The sequence below is a fragment of the Neoarius graeffei genome, chromosome 23, assembly GCF_027579695.1.
Source record: "Neoarius graeffei isolate fNeoGra1 chromosome 23, fNeoGra1.pri, whole genome shotgun sequence".
In the NCBI taxonomy this organism is placed as follows: domain Eukaryota; kingdom Metazoa; phylum Chordata; class Actinopteri; order Siluriformes; family Ariidae; genus Neoarius; species Neoarius graeffei.
In genome coordinates this window covers 5719554-5745629 of record NC_083591.1, presented here as the reverse complement: position 1 = coordinate 5745629, position 26076 = coordinate 5719554, and the positions used below count along the sequence as shown (strand labels likewise).

Below are 26076 nucleotides of genomic sequence, written 5' to 3'. Positions count from 1 at the left end.
TAGCGATCAGAACAGCCTGTTCCAGTTTCAAGCATGCCAGACAAATATTTCTATCAGTAACTCTGATAATTTTAGTTATAAACGTGCTTTAAGAACATTTTCCCCTAAAATGCAGCGCACTGAGAGGAAGGGGGGGACACCTTGTCAATGTTTTCACCACAACTCCAGAGAACAGTGATGTCTAAAATTACAAACTGCCGCTTTAATGCTTGTGAGTTGAGCTTTGGTGTTGGAGAGCAGCGGGGATGAAATGTCAGCTCACACGCCGCTCTTAATATAGATCATTTGTAAAAGCACTAATGGATCAGAACAACAACAACAACAAAAAAAACGCAAGAAAACATTCTTCCTCCTGGATGCACTCAATATATTTTAAAGGTGCAGTCAGCGATTTTTACATCAGAACGCTGTTTGTAATATTTAACAAAATTCTCATGTTCAGACATGTTTAAATTAGTCATTAAAAAAAAAAATCTGCTCAGAACAGAAACACTGCTATCTGGTATCAGATTTCGGTGTCAATTCAAAACGCTTGCACTTGCATTGTAAACGACGCAGTGCATGGGTTCTGGGGTCATAACTTAAGCCAGAAGTGAAGCAGAAGCCATTTTGCTGGTGTTTTAATTAAAGGAACTGTGTCCGATTTTGAGTTTTCATCATCGTTATGCACTTAACTTCCTAGGGCTTAGCGGTCACATGCGTGGACAGCACTTTATGGAAATTCGGAACAAGAATCCACATATGTGGACATACTTTTTCTCTAAAAGTACATCTTATCAAAAGATGATGCTTAGTTTTTATTCTAATCAGGTTCTAATAAGCCCAAATAGCAAAGAGAAATAAAAAATGCATGTAAAAAAAACAGCTTGGGCCTTAGGAGGTTAAAGGAACAGTCCACCGTACTTCCATAATGAAATATGCTCTTATCTGAATTGAGACGAGCTGCTCCGTACCTCTCCGAGCTTTGCGCGACTTCCCAGTCAGTCAGACGCAGTCAGACGCGCTGTCACTCCTGTTAGCAATGTAGCTAGGCTCAGTATGGCCAATGGTATTTTTTGGGGCTGTAGTAAGATGCGACCAAACTCTTCCGCGTTTTTCCTGTTTACATAGGTTTATATGACCAGTGATATGAAACAAGTTCAGTTACACAAATTGAAACGTAGCGATTTTCTATGCTATGGAAAGTCCGCACTATAATGACAGGCGTACTAACACCTTCTGCGCGCTTCGGCAGCGCATTGATACGGAGCTCAGATATCAATGCGCTGCCGAAGCGCGCAGAAGGTGTTAGTACGCCTGTCATTATAGTGCGGACTTTCCATAGCATAGAAAATCGCTACGTTTCAATTTGTGTAACTGAACTTGTTTCATATCACTGGTCATATAAACCTATGTAAACAGGAAAAACGCGGAAGAGTTTGGTCGGATCTAACTACAGCCCCAAAAAATACCATTGGCCATACTGAGCCTAGCTACATTGCTAACAGGAGTGACAGCGCGTCTGACTGCGTCTGACTGACTGGGAGGTCGCGCAAAGCTCGGAGAGGTACGGAGCAGCTCGTCTCAATTCAGATAAGAGCATATTTCATTATGGAAGTACGGTGGACTGTTCCTTTAAAGGAGAACTGAAGTCATTTTTAAACTTTCTTTATTTCTTAATGAACGTGTTATTCAATTAAGTTTTCGGTTTTAGTAACCTTATATCGCGACTCGTATTGGCAATTAAATATTATACTTATCTGCCTATTCGGTTTTTAGCCATGTTGAATTTAGTTTGTTTGGTCCACGGCAGGCGTCGCTTATCCGTGCGATCTTCACGAGACTTGTGCGAGACTTCGAAACGTCAAGTGTCAGCCAGCCCTGTGTCCGAAATCGCTCCCTACTCACTATATAGTGACGATGCCATTTTATAGTGCTGTCCGAAACCATAGTGAGAATTATTTACACCCTATATAGCGCACTCGAAGTATCCCACAATGCATCATGAAAAGTAGTGTACAATGATGGTCACTAACCAAAGCAATGTATCCCATCATGCATTGCGGTCGCACTGAAAGAAATCAAATCCAAAGTCTTAAATTTGATTTAATAAAAGGCAGCGGCAAAGAAGAAAGGATTCAGCCTTGATTTAAAAGAACTGAAAGATGCAGGAACTTTGTATCGATTAATGTTGGAAATGCGCTCAGTATAATATGGATTTATCACAAAAACGCTGTACATGCATGTATTTACTATTTTGAAACCCACCAGCCGACTGATCCGGCACGTTTTAATTGTGCGACAGTAATGACGTAAATACCAGCGTGACGGACTAGTGTCCGAAAGCGTTTTTTCATTTTACCAATGAGCTTACTGTGTAGTCCTCTATATAGTAATTCCCTATATAGGAACAAGTGATCGATTTCGGACACAGGGTCGGTCACTTTGATTTCCGCTGTACGTTTTACTTCCGTCCTACTATGTCTCGCACAGGTTTCAATGAATCTCGTTTACAGCCATTGCTTTGACATATGGACTGATATATTACATAGTATATTTCAAACACTTATAATTTGCTATAGCAGCGACAAAATAGCGATCAAACATGCATTCCTGTATTTACCGTTCTGATAAATAGAATTTTGATAAAAAATTTGCCTTCAGTTCTCCTTAAAGACATTCAATCCTGCATTACGAGCAGAACAGTAAATAGTTCAGGATGCATGGGTTCCTTATTTCAGGTGTTGAGTTACTGGAATGTTAGACAGAAGGAGATTTGGATTTGAAGTACAGGCTTGATGTCAACTGGATTTGTGAATAAAAGGTTGTTTGTTGGCTGAGCTGGGGCTTTCAAAAAGGCATTATTCAATCCGCGCTGGCATGCTTGATGTCCACTGCTTGCTGAGTTTAGTTTTACGTTTGACTTGTGAGGTTAAGGTGGTTTACATGTAGCGAAATACTTTTCGCAAATTCACATGAGAATGTTTCTTGATGTACTTTAAATAACATCCATCCGTTATCTGTAGCCGCTTATCCTGTGCAGGGTCACGGGCAAGCTGGAGCCTATCCCAGCTGACTATGGGCGAGAGACAAACAACTATTCACACTCACAGTCAATTTAGAGCCACCAATTTAAAAAACCCGCATGTCTTTGGGGGAAACCGGAGCAAACCCGCACAGACACAGGGAGAACATGCAAACTCCTCACAGAAAGGCCCTCGTCAACCACTGGGCTCGAACCCAGAACCTTCTTGCTGTGAGGCAACACCACTACACTACCGTGCTGCCCACATAAGGTCCAGCTTTCTAGTAAAAGTCCACATTCAAATTTTGGGAGCTGGGCCAAGATATGAAATTATGTGGGAAAAAAAAGACGAGCGGAAAATATTTCTTCTAAATAGCTGTTGCGCCTAAAAAGGCAAAGTTGTCCAGGACAGTTTTGCTTTATTACAGTTCTTCCTGTCTGGCCTGTTTCCTTGTAGCTGATAGTGGAGAAGACGGCTGAGCACCCGTCAGGGGAGTACTCTGTGGTGGAGGACATGGCCCTGCATTGCACTTTCCTGATGGAGCGTCTGAACGAGCAGCGGTTGCTGCAGCCAGACCTGTGCGATGTAGATATCGTGCTTCTGCGCCACAAAGCCACGTTCCAGGCACACAAGGGCGTGTTGGCTGCCTACAGCCCCTTCTTCCACTCGCTCTTTGCCTCCAGTAAAGAGCTGCAGCGCGTGGAGCTATCTCTGGAGGCACTACGACCACAGGGGTTGGTGCAGATCCTTGACTTCATCTACACATCCAGGTTGCTTGTAAACAGTGGAAACGCACGCGATGTGCTGCGTGCTGCCACCGTGCTTCAGATGGCCAATGTGGCGTCGTCGTGCCATGAACTGCTCTCACGTGGCTCGCTGCAGGACGAGCAGCCTGAGCGGGACATCCAGACCTGGAGCAGCAGCAGTGGAAATGGAGGAGGCGGTGACTCGAACTTCTCAATGGAGATCAAGCAGGAACAGGACGCATCCAGCGCTAAGATCTTTGGCTCAAAGAGCGAAAGGAGCCCGTATGTCGCACACATTGGAGAAAGACAGCTTTTGGGGACAGGCAAGGAGGAGTGTAATATGGAGGTATCAAGAGACTCGGAAGATTCCTTCAACAGGAAACAGATCATTGTCGAGCTCAATCTCAACAACCAGACCCTAAACTTGTCCAAAGGATTGGACGGAAGCTGCTCCTCTAGGACACCCACTGGCTTTGACGCAGAGAAGGACAATGCTGACTCGGAGGAAGACGGCGAGCAAAGCGAAGGCGAGGACGAGGTACCGGGAGGGACAAGCGAGGACGAGGCAGGAGAAGCAACGCATCTGGATTTCAGCATTCCCAAATTCCTTCCTCAAAGATCTCGCAGACAAACCAGTTCCTCGGTGGATGCCATGGCGACAGTTACGATGAGAACAAGTATGAGGGTAAGGCGTGGAGGACGTGGGGGTGTGCGAGGCGAGGAGGAAGGAGAGGAAGGGCTTGGACAGGATGTGAGACTGGAGGAGAGACGGAGCTTCCCGTGTGTGAGGTGCCCACAGGTCTTTACCAACAGCTGGGACATGGAGATGCATGCCAACGTTGAACACAACTACATGCAAGGATGTGACAAATGTGGCACCCGCTTCCTTCTGGACAGTGAGCTGCTCCTGCATCAGCAGACTGACTGTGAGAAGAACATACAGGTATACACACACACACACACACACACACACACACACACACACACACACTGCTCAAGTAACAATGACTTCGAGGTACTTTAATGAATAGGAATTTGTCCTAAATTTCGTTTCTTTTTGTCATTGTTTTTGTCTCCGTTTCTCTGCAGTGTCTTACCTGCGGCAAAGACTTCAAGAAGCTTTGGTCCTTGCACGAACACAATAAAATCGTCCACGGATACGCTGAGAAAAAGTTCACTTGTGAGATATGCGGGAAGAAATTCTTTACCATGGCTCATGTTCGCAAGCACATGGTTGGTGAGTTCGCAGGCTTTTGACATTCTTATGGACGCAGGCCAAAGCCACTGCGTTTTCAAGCTTCCTGAACAGTTGCTTGTGCTTTCAGCTCACACGAAGGAAATGCCGTTCACCTGCGAGACATGCGGCAAGTCTTTCAAACGGAGCATGTCTCTCAAAGTTCACTTCCTGCAGCATTCCGGAGAGAAACCCTTCACATGTGAGGTGAATGTGTTCACCTGGTATTTATTATCCAATCAGCGATTGGAGTATGATCCAATCAGTGATTCGACAAATAGCATCTGTTTAATTTGTACTTACATATTTTGCAGAATTGCAACGAACGTTTCCAGTACAAGTACCAGCTGCGATCGCATATGAGCATCCACATCGGCCACAAGCAGTTCATGTGTCAGTGGTGCGGCAAAGACTTCAACATGAAGCAGTACTTCGACGAACACATGAAAACTCACACAGGTAATGTTTAATATATAGATTTCGGCACTGCCTAAAAGCAGAGCTCCCATCTGTTTCTGGGTTGTAGAATTTTCTTATATCATAGCCAGCCTCTTTTGTTTTATTTCTTTACCGGCTATAACACTGGCCACTAGGCGGCGTGTATGACTGGTAATTACTAACACTGGCCACTAGGCGGTGTGTATGACTGGCAATTACTAACGCTGGCCACTAGGCGGTGTGTATGACTGGCAAACACTGGCCACTAGGCGGTGTGTATGACTGGCAATTACTAACGCTGGCCACTAGGCGGTGTCTATGACTGGCAATTACTAACGCTGGCCACTAGGCGGTGTCTATGACTGGCAATTACTAACGCTGGCCACTAGGCGGTGTGTATGACTGGTAATTACTAACACTGGCCACTAGGCGGTGTGTATGACTGGCAATTACTAACACTGGCCACTAGGCGGCGTGTATGAGTGGTAATTACTAACACTGGCCACTAGGCGGTGTATATGACTGGTAATTACTAACGCTGGCCACTAGGCGGTGTGTATGACTGGTAATTACTAACACTGGCCACTAGGCGGTGTGTATGACTGGCAATTACTAACACTGGCCACTAGGCGGTGTGTATGACTGTAATTACTAACACTGGCCACTAGGCGGTGTGTATGACTGGCAATTACTAACACTGGCCACTAGGCAGTGTGTATGACTGGCAATTACTAACACTGGCCACTAGGCGGCGTGTATGACTGATAATTACTATTACTCAAAGTCAAAGTCCCTTCCCACACCCTGTGGCACATAGGGCGGCGCCGATCTCCGTTTCCATAGCCCTCGGCCTCTGGCCTATTACATAGCTAGGGTTACAGTGGGAGGCTAGTCCTTTGGTAACCATGAGAGTTTGACTCCTCACTCGCATCTGTGTTGCAGCGTGCCTTGCCAGATGGCAGTAGGCACCATTTTTATGACGGTCTTTGGTATGACCCGACCGTGAGTAGAACTCGCGATCTCCCGATCGAGAGTCGGACACGCTAACCACTAGGCCACTCACCGGTTCAATTACTATTACTATAACACTGGTACGGTGGAAGCACACACAGGACCGAAACCATCAGAAAACAACTCAATGGGTTTCTTTATGTATCCACACTCTATGCCTATGGGGCTCCGCTCACGCGGGCCGAGCTCTGCTACAAATGGTTTAACACAGATCGAAGGTTCTACTCATTCATATTTACTCCATTTTATTTTATTTTTTTCTCACATGTCGTAGGTGAAAAGCCGTACATCTGTGAGATCTGTGGGAAGAGCTTCACCAGTCGTCCCAACATGAAGCGGCACCGGCGCACACACACTGGCGAGAAGCCGTACCCGTGCGAGACGTGCGGCCAGCGCTTCCGCTTCTCCAACATGCTGAAAGCTCATCGTGAAAAATGCTTTCAGGTCAGGAACCCTACTACAGATGCTCCGCCCACAGAGTTTAACCCCACCCCTAACAATACATCATATGTGATGGATCAGAGTTCTTCGAACCCAAAGGACGTCAGCCCACATTCTGGGTTCCCAACTGCACAGACCGACTTGAGAGACGCATAACTATTGAACTGTTTCACTGTCAAGAAGAGTCTAGAGGTACTTCCTGTTTAGCTTTTGCATATAAACCAAGTATCTAATGCTCCTCAACCTGAAAAAAAAAACCTATTACCTTGAGAGGTAGAAACCTAGTGTGCCATATTTGGTATTACAGTATCTAGCCTTCAAATGTAGCTGCCGCTGATATTAATATTAACATTAAAATCAAAGTGTATGTAAGTAATTATAGATAGATAGATATATTTGCAATATATAGTAAATATACTGGAGAATTATAGCTACAGTTAAGGTCATTACTCGTCATTTAATAGCATTACACACATCTTAGCATTCCATGGGAAATCAGGAGGATTGAAATGCAGTTCTTGTTCTCGATGCAGTCGATAAAACAATCTTTTAAGCCTACCTGGAAATGTGATCTGCAGTTTTTCAGTGTTATGAGACTGAAGGTGATGATGAGGTCACTGAAGACACTTCAAAATCAAATTTGCAAAGTCAAACCAAAAAAAAATTTTTTTTCTCCCTTGATCACGGTTTGTGATCAATCCAATTCTTAAGCCCCGCCTACTAAAATTAGAAGCTGGACTTGTACCAGATTTAAGGATTATCTATACTGTTGTGTATGTGTATACATATATATATATATATATATATAGAATTGTTTATTTTAAAGAAAAATATGAAAAAAGTAAGAACGGTTCGGCAAATTAGGTTTTTTTTTCATATATTTATTTTATATTTCCTATCAGTATTACTTGTGAGTCTTAATAATTGTCTCTAAATCCTCAGTTCTCAATTGTGTTGTTTTAGATATTGAGGGCTTTCTTTCCAAATTTTCCTCATTATCTATTTTTGTTTTGTTTGTGTAAAAACCTAATGCACCTAAGCCACGTGATTTCCAATCTGAGGTCACAATAAAGAGTACCAGTCAAAAGTTCAGACACGCTTTCTAATTCAGTAGTTTTGTTTATTTTTATTCATTAAAAGTCATTTCATGTCTTAAAGCAATGATGGATGTTGTTTCACTTTACTTAGTCGTTTGGTTCTTGATAGAGTATGTACGGATTACTGTAGTTGTGGCATGGAGTAGGGATATTTACTGTATTTTTATTATTTACTACATTATCATATGACCTGTACGGACCCACGCGCACGCTGTTAATAAAACCATTGGGGAAAGTCATGTGACTGGGCAGATACGAATTTTTGAATCTGGTCCGGAAAAAGTCGTATGCGGCCCTGGACCCGTTTCCTTCGCTTCGCTGTTTTCCGCTGTTTTCGTTTTGCTCTGTGAATAATAAAGTGAATTTTATTATTCAGAGGATTTATCAGACACAGACCTAATGACTTGACTCTATCCAGCCGTTATCCGTAACCGCTTATCCTGTACAGGGTCGCGCGGGCAAGCTGGAGCCTATCCTAGCTGACTACGAGCGAAAGGCGGGGTACACCCTGGACAAGTCGCCAGGTCATCACAGGGCTGACACATAGACACAGACAACCATTCACACCTACGGTCAATTTAGAGTCACCAGTTAACCTAACCTGCACGTCTTTGGACTGTAGGGGAAACCGGAGCACCCGGAGGAAACCCATGCAAAGACGGGGAGAACATGCAAACTCCACACAGAAAGGCCCTTGCCGGCCACGGGGCTCGAACCCAGAACCTTCTTGCTGTGAGGCGACAGCGCTAACCACTACACCACCGTAACTCTGTTTTGCTTTCAAATCAAAATTCTTTTGTGTAGACGTCATACCGGTAGGCTTGTACTGATCTTATCTCCATGAGCTGACCCCAGTTTGAACTGACTTCTACTAACGATGGTTTCTTAAAATCATTTTCGTTTCGAGAGAACAGTTGTATTTTATACAATTCAAACCGTTATTTCAAACTTGTACAAAGGTGATTCAGCATATAAATGGTTTGCTGTCAATTGAATAAAAATTGATTGGTTCGTTTTTCGCACACCATTGTTCATTGTTTTCCATTGTGTATGCTAGTTAAAAAAGGTCATATGATAGAATGCTTATTGGCTGAGTTAGGTCGAAGCTCCCACTTAAAGGAACAGTCCACCGTACTTCCATAATGAAATATGCTCTTATCTGAATTGAGACGAGCTGCTCCGTACCTCTCCGAGCTTTGCGCGACCTCCCAGTCAGTCAGACGCAGTCAGACGCGCTGTCACTCCTGTTAGCAATGTAGCTAGGCTCAGTATGGCCAACGGTATTTTTTGGGGCTGTAGTTAGATGCGACCAAACTCTTCCGCGTTTTTCCTGTTTACATAGGTTTATATGACCAGTGATATGAAACAAGTTCAGTTACACAAATTGAAACGTAGCGATTTTCTATGCTATGGAAAGTCCGCACTATAATGACAGGCGTACTAACACCTTCTGCGCGCTTCGGCAGCGCATTGATACGGAGCTCAGATATTTCACACGCGCGCCCTCCGTGCATTTCTTGCGTTTTTTGCATGTAGACCGGCCGTAGGAGCACGTACGGCCGGTTGTGACCTAGGCTTTAGTCAATAAGTAAATAGTATTTATTGTTTGATCTCGAACACATCAATAAGGCAAGAAACTCGTCTACTAATTAACTTTTGACGATGCACAGCTGTTAATTGAAAAACACTCCGAGTGACTACCTGACTACATGAAGCTGGTTAAGATAATGCCAGTAGTCTGCAAAGTGTCATCAAGGTAAACACTGGATACACTGAAGAATCTAAATTATCAAACATCTTGGGTTTTTTTAACACTTTTTTTTATTTACATCATAATTCCATATATGTTCCAGATGTTATTTTATATGCCCTGTGATGACCTGGCGACTTGTCCAGGGTGTACCCCGCCTTTCGCCCGTAGTCAGCTGGGATAGGCTCCAGCTTGCCTGCGACCCTGTAGAACAGGATAAAGCGGCTACAGATAATGAGACGAGATGAGATGAGGTGTTATTTTATAGTTTTGATGTCTTCAGTATTGTTCTACACTGTAGAAAATGCAAAATACAGAACAACCTGTCCATGAATGAGTAGAGTAGGGGTGTCCAAACTTTTGACTGCTACTCTACGTTAATGTGTATTAATGTCTGAGGCATACCGCACCTTATTATAAGAATTTGAAGCACTTCCTTGTTGTTGTTTTATCCAGCAGGATGTTTGTTCAAGACGATCCAAACCAGTGCCAAGATAATGAATACTCCACCTTGCTCAAAGCAGACTGGAGTTAAAACAATCTTTGATGATATAGTCCTCATTTAGTTTTTTTTCCCGTGGGATGGATGTAGAAACACGGTGCTAATGATAATGGTGATGAGTGTAGTCCAGACACACTTTGGAATGTGCTATATGGAGACACGTGATATATTGAGATAGTTGAGACAAACTGTTGTTACCAATTAGACATATATTGTTATTCTTGATGCACTGAATCAGGAAAACCTTACCTATTAGCATGGGGGAAAAAAGTTTATATGAACCAAAAATAAAATAATTTACTGATATTAAATTCTAAAAAGTACGATTAAATTAGAGCTAAAAGAGAACATTTAGTTCAGTTGTACGTGAATATGAATTCAACTTACCTGAGTCTAATACTCAGCTGGATAAAGTAACTTAAAATATCTGAAATTACTGAAAACGAAAGTAAAAAAAAATTCCTCTAAGATAAAAATACTAGCAAATAGCAACTAAAAAAATCTAGACTCAATTTCAGAATTTCAAGACCTCTGTTTAACATGTACATTATTATTTACAGCACTGTGCAAAAGCTAAATTCGGATTTGTTGTGAATTATTTTTTCTCATTTTACTCTTTACTATATTCATAATCATTATTTAGATTTTTTTGTGTGTTCACATTAGAGAATCCCTTTACAAATACTTTCTTTAAAACCTTCGCACAATACTAATACTGTACATTAAAGTTCATAGGCAATGGTTTCTAATTTATGCACATTTGAAACTTTATATGTTAAAAAACCCTCTGTAATTTTCTTCCGGTCCCAAGAAGTATTGTTAATAAGTAATAATTAAAATAAGTTAGCGCGGATCGTGGCGAATTTCTGTTCGGTGATTTTCGTGACCACTCGGCACATGACATCGTTCAAGACAAACAAGCCGCTTGAGTTGAGTCCACTTCCTTTTACTTACATTGCCGTTCGGCTTGAGTGCAGACGTGCGTTCAGGAATTTCCAAAGAAAAACTATGCTTTATTGTTGTGCAGTGAACTGTAACAGCGGGACCGGTTCAGGAAGAAGTTTTTACCTTTTACCGAGAGAGGAGAAGAGGCGGAGAGAGTGAATTGGCTTTTTCCGAAAGAGGAGAAAAGGCGGAGCGAGTGGGTTGGCTTTTTCTGAAAAAGGACAGGAGGCGGCGCGAATGGGTTGGCTTTTTCTGAAAGAGGAGACGAAGCGGAGAGAGTGGATTATGCACGTGAAGCCAGAGGGTTGACTTTTTCCGAAAGAGGAGACGAGGCGGAGCGAGAAGGTTGGCTTTTTCCGGAAGAGGAGACAAGGCGGAGCGAGAGAGTTGGCTTTTTCCGGAAGAGTAGACGAGACGGAGAGAGCGGATTGGCTTTTTCCAGAAGAGGAGACGAGGCGGAGCGAGAGGGTTGGCTTTTTCCGGAAGAGTAGACGAGACGGAGAGAGTGGATTGGCTTTTTCCAGAAGAGGAGACGAGGCGGAGCGAGAGGGTTGGCTTTTTCCAGAAGATGAGATGAGGCGGAGTGAGAGAGTTGGCTTTTTCAGGAAGAGGAGACGAGGCGGAGTGAGAGAGTTGGCTTTTTCCGGAAGAGGAGACGAGGCGGAGTGAGAGAGTTGGCTTTTTCCGGAAGAGTAGACAAGACGGAGAGAGCGGATTGGCTTTTTCCAGAAGAGGAGATGAGGCGGAGCGAGAGGGTTGGCTTTTTCCGGAAGAGGAGACGAGGCGGAGAGAGTGGATTGTGTGCGTGAAACAAAATCAAGCACTCAAAGAAGAAACGGAGCAGCAACGCTCAAGCAAAAAGGAGAAGATTGGAGGTAAACATTTTTACTTTTGCTTGCAATTGACAAGTCAAGAATCCTGAGGGATCCTGTACAATCATTGTGGAAATGAGACAAAGGGATATTTCCTCGCCTAGAGTCGGCTATAAATAGTATAATGCCGCGGATGGAAGGCTAATGTGGCCTACCGGCGCACTGTCAAGTAATCGTTACTTATATCCACTAGGGAGGGCGGTTTAATTATTCTTCAAAAGGGCTCTTATTTAGTATTACGACAAAAGTAGGAATTTATCATAACTACCAGGATAAATCGTTTGGGCGCGAGTCTTGTTGAGGTCCGGCGTCACCGCGATCAGAGTCGGCTGAGTCGCTGTCCAATTCCGAGGCCACACGGTCAAACCAGTGAGCCACATTCACCGATTGCCTCGCAACGGCCATAGGTTCATACATATATGGTTTCACCTCTCGATATTCAATTTGGAGAGTTCCTACTTCAAAATCGCTTTCAGACATTTTACACAACCTCTCACGACCAAAGTCCGTACACGTGTGTTCGGTTCGCAAGTAAACACAGAACTGCTCCCGGTCTGTTTGGCTTAAATGACATCATGACGACGGTCCCCTGGCAGTGAAAGTGTGCATAAGTGAGATGTAAACAAAACTTCGGAAATTGGGCAAAACAGTATATTTTAACCGTTTTATTCAATTTTAGGGTGCAAATTAGACACTAGGAAGATTGAATTTGCTTTTTGGGTCATTCTTCTAGACAATAATGTTGATATCCTACGTTTCACCTCCGACCCTTGCCTATGACCTTTAAATACAATATCAGCACGTGTCTTGATGAAGCACCTTAATTTAACAAAGTGAAGCCCCTATTTTTTAACAAACTTCCTTTTAAGATCATTCCAGGAAGCTGGGAAGCATTTTTTTTTCCTTGCAAATTTATGATTTTATAATCTTGGAGAATTTATAATCTCTGAGGTTTTTTTCTTAGAAATTTCCTACTTTAATCTCAGAAATTCTGAGGGGTTTTTGTTTTCCGAATATTCTCCCTTCCCTCAGCTCTGTATTTTTCTTTTAACCTTCTCTGGCTCTAATATTCCGTCGTAGATTGCAAATATAATCTTTTCTTATAAGGTAAAGATTTATTCACCAGATTACCTCTGCACCTCTACGAGCTCAACTGTACTAGTTAAATAGTATCGTCTATAAATATAGTATTAAATATGTTGTACTGCGTGCAACCACGTGTCAGAAGAGTATTTTTTCCAGGCCAAATATAAGTTCTTGTCTTCGTTGACGAGATTAACGTGTTCTTTATGATTTCTACTAGTAAAAGCCAATCTTGTATTAATGGAGTTTTCTTTAAAATGTTTTTGAATGTATTTCTGTCATGAGTACGATACTTTCTGGACTATAAAGGCGAAACAAAATGATCGGAAAGCTAAATGTTCTCCTCCGTAAAACGTAATGGAAGGCTGAGAAGATTAAGATGAGTTTTCAGATAAACAATCAGTCAAAGCTTTACTTACTTTAAGGTTTGCATAACTATCCAGGTTTCTGTTGTGCGCAAAATAGAAGCGATATTTTAAAAATTACGGTAAAACACAATTGTGAATGGTCTCCGTTTCCACTGAGTGATGTTTATGCAATTAAAGCTGGGTTTTCTCCTCTCGCGATAGCTCTTACAGAACACACTTTTTTTTTAAGAAAGGTAGCATTTCCATTTGCTCATCATGTCCTATCGTGTGAAAAACACTCTTCCGTTTCAATTTTGCAAAATATTGCCTTATCGAATCACCTCATGCGAGCATTTGCGATATTTGAGTTAATATTTGCAGCTTCATGGAAGCACAGTACTTGATTTGTCTTTAAAATAGTAAGTCAAATAATTAACGCCTGCATTATAAACAGTGTTTATGCCTTCAGTGAATAAAATTGACATGAATTTTTTTTTTAAATACTATCAGCATCTTAACGAACATGTTTGCAATTGTTAACGTTGCTTTTGGTTTATTAATGCTTACGTTCTTGGGTTGTTCATGTTAACTAATGCGGTAAGTACTGCTAATATTTTATGCATTTTGAAATTTAGCAACATTTTAAGGATTGTGATGAACCATGTACATTATTTTCACAGTCGTTTATATGATAACAGTGAGTATAGGCTTTGTGTAAGGACACTTTTCAGAAAAAAAAGTCCAGCTATGGAAAGAGTCTCCAAGGTCACGCTTTGGAAGAGTCAGAAGAAAAACCGTAACTTTTCCGACATCTTCAGGATGAAAAAGTTTCCGGTAACATAATGAGCTGCTTTTTTTTTTTAATTAACTTTGAGAGAGAGATTAGTGACTGAGCGACTGTTTATAGCTGCTATAACATAAGTGAAAATAGGAACTAACTTGTTTCAACATTAAGTGTAACTATAAATGGATAAAAATTATCACGTGTTGTTCTTTAATCACGATCATGTTTATAGGAAATGATAAAACACTTCAGGATGTCCTACGTACTACAGTATGTTACCATTTATAGTCCAGAAAATACAGTTCTCACGCCTTGATTTGGCCTTTTGATATATGATAAAAATGAAGAAATGACAAATTTAAAGCATTACAGTGTCTGTAGTGATACCAGCGTGTCTGAAATACTGTTTGTACTTGATGTGCATTGAAAGAGGACCTTTTTATAGAGTGTAACTAATCCTGGTCTGTATTCGCTCATCTGCTGTACTGTTGTATCTGTAAAAGCCTAAAGAAAGCTGGGTTCATTCTTCCCACAAGTGTATTTCTGTGTTTTTCAATGAACGCTGTATCATTCTGTCCTGTCCTGTCCTGTTTTGTTCATTTCTCTTTGTTTAAACATGCGCTAATGACAGAAATGGCGTCCATGTTACCTGTCATAAGTTTTATGGATGACATGGCTGTTTTGCGATGTCAGAAATCACAAGACGTATATTACTCGAATCCAGTCCAGCATAACTCTCTAATAAAGATGTCTTTAATTCAAATATGCAGAAATCGCATCACACCTTTGTGCAGACACAACAATTCATATGTCGAATGAAAAATGAAAAAATGGTCCGTTCTTTGTCTCCACCTGCTCTCCAGGTTTTTTTTACACTCATACATCTTCCAGGTTTGTTTTTTTTAAAGTTCATGCACGTATACTTGATTGTGAAAATCGTTAATAGTTCAAGTGCTCGTCACACGCTAAACTTCAATCGATTATATCTTGGTGAGTCGTAAAGCATTGAGGCGTACTCCTAACACTGTGGCGCCTGAAGCGTAGCGAATCTCCCGCAGCATCCCAGACCAGCAGTTTTCCTCCTCATCAAACCTGTGAGGTCCAGGAGATCAGGATTAGTATCAGAGCGAAGTAAGAGTCACACTGAAGATTCAAAAAGACAAAAATTAATATTTCAAAACGTTTAAGGTTTGCTTGCTTAGTTTTGCACTTTGTACACAACACTCGTTTTTCATACGAGCTCTATCCGGGACATGAAGAACCAAAATCGTGACATAAATCTCTATATGTCACTTGTGAGGTAATCGATGAATTGTTTTGATAAATTTGGGGACTTTTTGTTTGTGAATGTGTCGATATAATAAAAAGAAAATCACACATTGGCTTGAAGGTATGACGTTTATCTTCTCGTGTTGAAAAACTTGCATTTTTCAGACGAAATACATTGTGGATCTGAGTGACGTACTGTATTTAAGTAATACTGGCTGGCTTTTTTTCGTGGTATACCAGATATATTCCATTCAGCTAGCATGATACTGAACGAGTCGAAGACGAGTAGCTGAATGGAATATATCTGATATGCCACGAAAAAAGCCAGTCAATATTATTATTATTATATTATTAGTAGTAGTATTATACATTCCTTTTGAGTGTTGAACATGCCTTTCTCTTTCAAAATTCTCTCAAAATCTTCCATAATTAACAAAGCAAACCTGGCAGCCATGTTTGTTTACAAATTGTCCCAGTCGCTCGCGAGCGCAGAAGTTTTACAGTGGTGCTTGAAAGTTTGTGAACCCTTTAGAATTTTCTGTATTTCTGCATAAATATGACCTAAAACATCATCAGATTTTCACACAAGTCCTAAAAGTAGATAAAGAGAACCCAGTTAAACAAATGAGACAAAAATATTATACTTGGTCATTTATTTATTGAGGAAAATGATCCAATATTACATATCTGTGAGTGGCAAAAGTATGTGAACCTTTGCTTTCAGTATCTGGTGTGACCCCCTTGTGCAGCAATAACTGCAGCTAAGCATTTGCGGTAACTGTTGATCAGTCCTGCACACCGGCTTGGAGGAATTTTAGCCCATTCCTCTGTACAGAACAGCTTCAACTCTGGGATGTTGGTGGGTTTCCTCACATGAACTGCTCGCTTCAGGTCCTTCCACAACATTTCCATTGGATTAAGGTCAGGACTTTGACTTGGCCATTCCAAAACATTAACTTTATTCTTCTTTAACCATTCTTTGGTAGAACGACTTGTGTGCTTAGGGGCGTTGTCTTGCTGCATGACCCACCTTCTCTTGAGATTCAGTTCATGGACAGATGTCCTGACATTTTCCTTTAGAATTCACTGGTATAATTCAGAATTCATTGTTCCATCAATGATGGCAAGCCATCCTGGCCCAGATGTAGCAAAACAGGCCCAAACCATGATACTACCACCACCATGTTTCACAGATGGAATACAATTCTTATGCTGGAATGCAGTGTTTTCCTTTCGCCAAACATAAAGGTTCTCATTTAAACCAAAAAGTTCTATTTTGGTCTCATCCGTCCACAAAACATTTTTCCAATAGCCTTTTGGCTTGTCCACATGATCTTTAGCAAACTGCAGACAAGCAGCAATGTTCTTTTGGAGAGCAGTGGCTTTCTCCTTGCAACCCTGCCATGCACACCATTGGTGTTCAGTGTTCTCCTGATGGTGGACTCATGAACACTAACATTAGCCAATGTGAGAAAGGCCTTCAGTTGCTTAGAAGTTACCCTGAGATCCTTTGTGACCTCGCCGACTATTACACGCCTTGTTCTTGGAGTGATCTTTGTTGGTCGACCGCTCCTGGGTAGGGTAACAATGATCTTGAATTTCCTCCATTTGTACACAATCTGTCTGACTGTGGATTGGTGGAGTCCAAACTCTTTAGAGATGGTTTTGTAACTTTTTCCAGCCTGATGAGCATCAACAACGCTTTTTCCGAGGTCCTCAGAAATCTCCTTTGTTCGTGCCATGATACACTTCCACAAACGTGTTGTGAAGATCAGACTTTGATAGATCCCTGTTCTTTAAATAAAACAGGGTGCCCACTCACACCTGATTGTCATCCCATTGATTGAAAACACCTGACTCTAATTTCACCTTCAAATTAACTGCTAATCCTAGAGGTTCACATACTTTTGCCACTCACAGATATGTAATATTGGATCATTTTCCTCAATAAATAAATGACCAAGTATAATATTTTTGTCTCATTTGTTTAACTGGGTTCTCTTTATCTACTTTTAGGACTTGTGTGAAAATCTGATGATGTTTTAGGTCATATTTATGCAGAAATATAGAAAATTCTAAAGGGTTCACAAACTTTCAGGCACCACTGTACGTCTCTGACATGTGACGTCACATTGTCTTGACAACCGTGCAATATCGTAAACCATATTCAACGCTTATTCTCCATTGGGTAGAGTGATGTAATACACGTAGGATAAGCGATACGCTAACAATATTGTATGCTATCAAACCAAATGAATGAAACCCACTAGAAGGGAATAGAACACGTTTTGATTCCATGGAAAAATACACTCCTATTTCCCGCTGACTACACATGCATTGTCAAAATGGCGAACCGGTTCAGGATTAAAATTCCTTTGATTAGTTTGTGTATTTTTTTTGGGGGGGGGGGGGGGGGGGAATGAAGTTTATTTTCTCGCGTTGAAAAATATATCACTTGTTCACTTCGCTCACTTATGATATGTACATTAACCACTCGAAGATAAACTGCATATCTTCGCGCAACTATGTAATATCCTCTATATATTATCATTTAAATCCCTTCTAATACACAGTTGTGCCTTTGAATATACGATATCTTGGCAACATGAGTGGAGATTATCATCAGATTCAACAGGGAACTCTTATTATAGCTAGTACTAATAAACTAGCATCTTAACATGAGTTAATGTAACACTTATTACTCTAGATATTAGCTAGCTATGCTTTAAATCATGATCGCTGCTTCTTCATGAACTTCTGACCCAATTTAGTGACATTAATCGCCGTTTCTATGCACGTTCTAGATCTGTGTGACTGCCTGATACATACACGTTTTCACTAAAAAAAATAATAAAATAATATTTTTTTGCATATTTATGTCAAAAATTATGGGGAACCTTGATGGTCCAGGGGCCCGAAGTGACTGCTTATACTACATTTTGCAGGAAATTTTCCTTCTCATGATTATCTGAAGATTATGAGCTGATGACTTGCCTCCAGATATCGTTCATCTCTGTGGGTTCCAGCTTCTCCGTGGTGTCACTGGGCATCATGGCGAAGCCTCCCACAGCATACAAAGAGCCAGCTAGTGAGATCAGGTTCAGAGAACTTCTCTCCTGGGGGAACTCCTCGAATTCAGACCACCTGAGTCACACAACAGCTTCTTTAAACTTATAACCTTAGAAATATCAGGAGTTGTCTTCTGTTTTATAAAATTCATCATTGCTATAGTGTGACAATGTGAACAGAACTTAAACGTCATGCTAGTGAACAACAATACACAATCCTCGTGTTCCTTTTGACATTAATTTGATTGATTAAACTTGTCCAGGGCTTGATAATTACCAAACCTAACTTTTATTTATCTGTCTAGTTCCCTTCTATGAAAAGAAATCTCATCTCATCATCTGTAGCCGCTTTATCCTGTTCTACAGGGTTGCAGGCAAGCTGGAGCCTATCCCAGCTGACTACGGGCAAAAGGCGGGGTACACCCTGGACAAGTCGCCAGGTCATCACAGGGCTGACACATAGACACAGACAACCATTCACACTCACATTCACACCTACGGTCAATTTAGAGTCACCAGTTAACCTAACCTGCATGTCTTTGGACTGTGGGGGAAACCGGAGCACCCGGAGGAAACCCACGCGGACACGGGGAGAACATGCAAACTCCGCACAGAAAGGCCCTCGCCGGCCACGGGGCTCGAACCCGGACCTTCTTGCTGTGAGGCGACAGCGCTAACCACTACACCACCGTGCCGCTCGTGAAAAGAAATAAATGCTTAAAACTTTGTGCAGTGTAATTTTAATACTGCTCAAAATATGACATTAACCTGTAGAATATTAGCAAGGGCTAACTAGCAAGGGAACTAGTTATTAATATTACTGTGGCACAGTAAGGATTATGTGAGGTTGACAGCCACATAAACCTCTGAACTTTTAGTTTAAATAAAGTGTAGGCAATATGTTTTAGGGTTTTTTTTGTAACATATTTGCTGATTAGCATACTAGTTGTAGCTAAATTTACATGCTATTTCTAATGCTTAGACTGGGAAACTGACTGACTAGCCAAGTTGGCTTAATGTTTCATCCCTCACAAAGGATGACTGTTCATCTCATCTCATTATCTCTAGCCGCTTTATCCTTCTACAGGGTCGCAGGCAAGCTGGAGCCTATCCCAGCTGACTACGGGCGAAAGGCGGGGTACACCCTGGACAAGTCGCCAGGTCATCACAGGGCTGACACATAGACACAGACAACCATTCACACTCACATTCACACCTACGGTCAATTTAGAGTCACCAGTTAACCTAACCTGCATGTCTTTGGACTGTGGGGGAAACCGGAGCACCCGGAGGAAACCCACGCGGACACGGGGAGAACATGCAAACTCCACACAGAAAGGCCCTCGCCAGCCCCAGGGCTCGAACCCAGGACCTTCTTGCTGTGAGGCGACAGCGCTAACCACTACACCACCGTGCCGCCCAGGATGACTGTTGTTCTATTAAATATAAAATTTCTTCTTGAAAAATTTTAAATAATGTATTTAATGTCTGAGTTTTTGGCTTGGGTTAGAATTGGAGTGAAAGCAATATATAATTTTAGACTTTGGTGTAACACATTTTATCTCATCTCATCTCATTATCTCTAGCCGCTTTATCCTGTTCTACAGGGTCGCAGGCAAGCTGGAGCCTATCCCAGCTGACTACGGGCGAAAGGCGGGGTACACCCTGGACAAGTCGCCAGGTCATCACAGGGCTGACACATAGACACAGACAGCCATTCACACTCACATTCACACCTACGCTCAATTTAGAGTCACCAGTTAACCTAACCTGCATGTCTTTGGACTGTGGGGGAAACCGGAGCACCCAGAGGAAACCCACGCGGACATGGGGAGAACATGCAAACTCCGCACAGAAAGGCCCTCGCCGGCCACGGGGCTCGAACCTGGACCTTCTTGCTGTGAGGCGACAGCGCTAACCACTACACCACCGTGCCGCCCCGTAACACATTTTATGATTAGCATATTAGCTAAAGAAAACTGTGAGACTGAGAAACCTGCTAAGTATTTAAAGTAAGCAAAAGCTGTAAAGAAAAAAATGCATCTAGACTTTCTATCTGGGGGTGTAGTGGTTAGCGCTGTCACCTCACAGCAAGAAGGTCCGGGTTCGAGCCCGTGGCCGGCGAGGGCCTTTCTGTGCAGAGTTTGCATGTTCTCCCCGTGTCCGCGTGGGTTTCCTCCGGGTGCTCCGGTTTCCCCCACAGTCCAAAGACATGCAGGTTAGGTTAACTGGTGACTCTAAATTGACCGTAGGTGTGAATGTGAGTGTGAAAGGTTGTCTGTGTCTATGTGTCAGCCCTGTGATGACCTGGCGACTTGTCCAGGGTGTACCCCGCCTTTTGCCCGTAGTCAGCTGGGATAGGCTCCAGCTTGCCTGCGACCCTGTAGAACAGGATAAAGCGGCTAGAGATAATGAGATGAGATGAGATGAGATGAGATGAGATGAGATGAGATGAGATGAGATAATCCCCTGAAACATAACCTGCACTACCACTCCAGCCCAGTAGATGGCAATCATGGCACCAACTCCATTCCCCTTCTGCCACTTCAGACAAACACTACAAAAAGTTAAATCTTAAAGATATGATCAATATACATACTTTTTTCAAAATTAATATTATAGTATAAAAGTAAAGAAGTTGAAGATTTGATTTGCTCAAGGCTGAAAATTCAGGCTTTAGATGATTAAGAAGACCAGGAAGTTAACCATAAGATGTGTGGAGTCAAGGGTATAAAATCAGAGATAAGTGTGGTTTGAGAAGAGCGTGTCACTCACGTGTTTTTAGCGATGTCATAAACCTCAGCTTTGCTGGTCAGGCCGTCATCAGTGACTCCTGTCACCACATAGATTTTGTTCTTGTGAACGGTGACGCCAAACAGGGAGCGAGCAGTTTTCATCGGCGCCAGCTCCTTCCACTCGAACTTCGAGGGCTTGTAGACACACATTCTCCTCAGGCACTTCCTTTTATATCGAATAAACCCAGAATCTGTAGTCATGAAAGGTGGCTAAAGGAATTCTTTGGACAAATATTGCTAGCATAATATCAGCCTCATTGTGTTCCTTTAGCTGGTTTTGAACAAAGAAAAAAGACAAACATACTTGCTGTCTGATTTTCCACCCAGGACGTAGATGAGCCCATTATGTGAGGCAGTCCCATGGCCATAGACTGAATACGGAAGCGGGTCTGATTCGCCCCATTTGAAAGATCTACATGAAGAAAAACAAAGACAGTGATGTCCTTATTGCATCTGAGGAGTATACATCTACAGGATGATACAAAAGTCCTGGCACAAGAACTGGTTTTAATTCAGTTGTTATTAAAAAAGATTACTTTGACAAACTAAAACAAATCAATATTTTATTTTTAAGAAATTGAAATCATATCTGGATTTCTTGTTCACAGGCCTTCAGTCAAATATTTAGCACAGACAGCATGCACAACATGAAGCAATAACTGTCGTTATATTTTAACATGTAATGCCCAATATTAGATTAGTAGCATACTCTTTGTTACATATTATTATTATTATTATTATTATTATTATTATATAAAAATACATTTAATTTACCACATCTACCATACAGTTGGAGCCTACAAAGATAAAACTGGCAATAAAACACGACTGAGCATGCTGTTCTAAGGAAATAATCAACAATGGGGTGGTGTGATGTTAGCAATAACAGTGCATCTTGAAGTATTTTATTTTATTGATACCAATTATTTTGCCAGTAATTAATTTAATTACATTTAATCTGTTGGAACTAGAAAAACATGCTAGGCCCTGTTATCATTTACAGTATTGCAGATATTTTACAGTTATTCCACGAAATCGAGTCGTACATGAGCTGATAGCTGACAAGGCGCGTAGCACCGAGTTGTCTATAATCCATGTACGACGAGATTGAGTGGAATAACTGTTTCATTCTATCCACATTCACTGGATTTTGAGAAACAGCATTTTTATTCTTATTTTTTGCAAATTAGATAAATAAAAACTTTATACAAAATGTCCAACAAAATAATTTCGGCTTAATAAACTGGTGAAATGACAGTAGCAATTTGTGAAAAATGCGATAATAATTATTCTTGAAAAATAAAAAATATATATATATGTTCTTACCATCAAATACTTTCATTCCATATTTTGTTGGCTTATTATTTTTTTTGTATTTTTTGGGGTTTTGTTCTCAAGTAGGGTTTTTATTTCGTCCTCGGTTGGTTCAGCAACACACTCTGCCATTTTGTTTTTCTCTCCTGACGGTATATGAGCTGTTATCCTAGTAGTAGAGTAGCCAATCAGAGTGCACGATTGCTCATATCCAGTGAATGTGGACAGAATAAATTATTATTATATAATAAAAATACATTTAATTTATTACAAGTACCATAAGGTTGGAGCCTACAAAGATAAAACTGGCAATAAAACACGACTGGGCATGCTGTTCTAAGGAAATAATCAACAATGGGGTGGTGTGATGTTAGCAATAACAGTGCATCTTGAAGTATTTTATTTTATTGATACCAATTATTTTGCCAGTAATTAATTTAATTACATTTAATCTGTTGGAACTAGAAAAACATGCTAGGCCCTGTTATCATTTACAGTATTGCAGATATTTTAGTTATTCCACGAAATCGAGTCGTACATGAGCTGATAGCTGACAAGGCACGTAGCACCGAGTTGTCTATAATCCATGTACGACGAGATTGAGTGGAATAACTGTTTCATTCTATCCACATTCACTGGATTTTGAGAAACAGCATTTTTATTCTTATTTTTTGCAAATTAGATAAATAAAAACTTTATACAAAATGCCCAACAAAATAATTTCGGCTTAATAAACTGGCGAAATGACAGTAGCAATTTGTGAAAAATGCGATAATAATTATTGTTGAAAAATTAAAAAAAATATATGTTCTTACCATCAAATACTTTCATTCCATATTTTGTTGGCTTATTTTTTTTTTTGTATTTTTTGGGGTTTTGTTTTCAAGTAGGGTTTTTATTTCGTCCTTGGTTGGTTCAGCAACACACTCTGCCATTTTGTTTTTCTCTCCTGACGGTATATGAGCTGTTATCCTAGTAGTAGAGTAGCCAATCAGAGTGCACGATTGCTCATATCCAGTGAATGTGGACAGAATAAATTATTATTATATAATAAAAATACATTTAATTTATTACAAGTACCATAAGGTTGGAGCCTACAAAGATAAAACTGGCAATAAAACACGACTGGGCATGCTGTTCTAAGGAAATAATCAACAATGGGGTGGTGTGATGTTAGCAATAACAGTACATCCTGAAGTATTTTGTTTGATTGATGCCAATTAATTTACCAGTAATGACAATTTAATTACATTTAATCTGGTGGAACTAGAAAAACATGCTCGTTCCTGTTGTCATTTACAGTATTTCAGATATAAACCATTGTTCCCTTACTGGCCTCTCTCTCTCTCTCTCTCTCTCTCTCTCTCTCTGTTCCCCCCCACCCCACCCCACCCCACACTGGATACTGGAAACTTCACCATATCAATAATTACACATTCTTAAATCTGTTCATGTGGAGTGTCCACTATACAAGTTCCAGGTTCCTACAGAAACGATAATGTGCACATTAAAAACAAGCACATTTACATAAATCTGTGATTTGCCTTGCAGCTGAAGCTTAAACTTATCGTATTTTAAGCAGAAAACAATTGATGGCATTTTTTTTTTATTATTAGAATGACTCCTTGGCTGTACTCACTGTCTGTCGTAGATCATGACAGTGTCTAAAGCATGCTCTCCCTCTTTCAGCTCTTTTCCACCTATGACAAAGATGGAGTTCTCGGCATCAGCGAGCCCAAAGAGGCAGCGGGGGTTTGGCAGCGAGGGCATCCCGAGCCATTCAGAGCTCACGGGGTCAAACTGGCAGAGAGAGAAGTGGAAGAACATGCAGCATACAAATGAGCTTGGGCTATTCTTTACTTCATTCATTCACAAAATGTACCTTTTAAGCTAAAACATTGAGATGAGGAAAACCATTAAGGTTCACAAAGTTCATAATGTGATAATAGCATCAAAGATCATGATGTATAAAGTAGCCAGAATGATTCATAAGCTTTGTAGCACTAACAGCTGGGCGAGATGAATCACTGGCATCATGTATGGTGCAAGTGATGCGTGACATACTGCATGCGTTTGTCATGCAGATGAATTTAGTGTTGATACAAAGCAACTAAGAAAAAAATAGCACCAATATGAGAGAAGAAGAAGAATAGATTTTCTGAAATATTACCTGTAGGAAGTAAGAGCTGAAGGGTTCATCTGTGTTTTGCTCGTTATATATGAGCCCTCCAGCCACAAAGATCTGATTCTCTTTGGTCACCATGCTGCAGTGATTTTTTGGTATATCTGTAGATGAAGAGGCTACATAGCATTCATTTTCAGCAGGGTCATAGGCAACTGTCCCCGTGTCGCTAATCATTAATATAAAGTCCTTTAGAAACATTCCAAAGCGTAGGTTATCATTCAGGATCCCAGGAAGCAGACCCTCATCGATTTTATCCTCATCTTCATCACCTACTGTGGCTCCTCCTTTCTTTCCTGATGGCCTTCTGACTTTGGGCAACAGTCCTTTTTGTGCATCCTTGACAAGCTGCAGTTCTTTCTTGAGCTCCTGGTTGGATTTGATCAACCGGTGCCCCTCCACTTTCTCCTTAAAATAAGCAGATGGCATCAGGCGAAACCGTATGCAGTGCAGGAGTTCTGGAAGATCCTTCCGCCTTTCAGTCTGATCATACTCGACCCATTGCATTAATGCTTCAAACACCTGCTCTTCCTTTTCCACATTAAGGGAATCACATGTGATAATAGCAGCTAGTTCTCCACATCCCAGCTGGTGGTAGTCCTGGTCCCGGATGATGACCTCAAAGCGGTCACAAATGTAGTCCCGAGCCTTTGCTGCCAGTCTCGGGCACTCCAGTAGTAGTCCGAGCCTGAAGATGGCTAGACAGTTGCTCAGCACCATTTTATGCTCCAGGTAGGATACACATACACTAAAAATGGAAGGAATCTGGTACATGTTGGCTGCCATGAAGATGTCCTGGACATTCTGCTCAGTCAAGTTGATGTCACAGGTATAGATGTACCTCAGGATCATCCCCATGATTCCTGGTTCCACATCTTTCAGGACTACTTCTCGTTTTTTGCTCTCCTCCAAGTCAGAGAGGAACATGGCTTTAAAGTACGGGCTGCTGGCAGCCAACACCAGCTTGTGGCAAGGGAAATCCTGGTCCTTAATCTTCAGGACACAGTCCACAAACTTGTCATTCTCAAGTAGTTCACAAAGGCCACCCAGAAGAAGCGACTGCTGGTACATACGTGGCTCTGTCACTGGGTCCACTGGCGCGGCGGCCATCTTACCAAGGTTCTTTGGGTACTGTTTAGTGTGATATTTAAGTAGGAGGGTGTCCGGCTCCTCTCCCACTGCTGGACTGGTCC

The 26076-nt window shown here is 41.4% G+C and overlaps 2 protein-coding genes across 2 annotated transcripts in view; one reads left to right on the top strand and one right to left on the bottom strand.

The window, feature by feature from the left end:
* Nucleotides 1-15018, top strand: part of zbtb47a (zinc finger and BTB domain containing 47a) — a 19291-nt gene extending 4273 nt beyond the window's left edge. The window contains exons 2-6 of the mRNA XM_060905650.1: nucleotides 3462-4694; nucleotides 4841-4988; nucleotides 5077-5192; nucleotides 5300-5444; nucleotides 6709-15018. Coding sequence (XP_060761633.1) covers nucleotides 3462-4694; nucleotides 4841-4988; nucleotides 5077-5192; nucleotides 5300-5444; nucleotides 6709-7031 — 1965 coding nt within the window. The 3' untranslated portion in view covers nucleotides 7032-15018. The remainder of the gene's footprint in view (nucleotides 1-3461; nucleotides 4695-4840; nucleotides 4989-5076; nucleotides 5193-5299; nucleotides 5445-6708) is intronic.
* klhl40a (kelch-like family member 40a) lies at nucleotides 14996-26076 on the bottom strand. Its single transcript, XM_060905651.1, has 6 exons — nucleotides 24872-26076; nucleotides 24341-24501; nucleotides 21692-21799; nucleotides 21368-21553; nucleotides 18519-18668; nucleotides 14996-15347 (listed from the first exon to the last, which is right to left on the bottom strand). Exons 1-6 carry the CDS (start codon nucleotides 25991-25993, stop codon nucleotides 15236-15238), a joined length of 1839 nt encoding a protein of 612 aa, XP_060761634.1. The 5' UTR covers nucleotides 25994-26076; the 3' UTR covers nucleotides 14996-15235.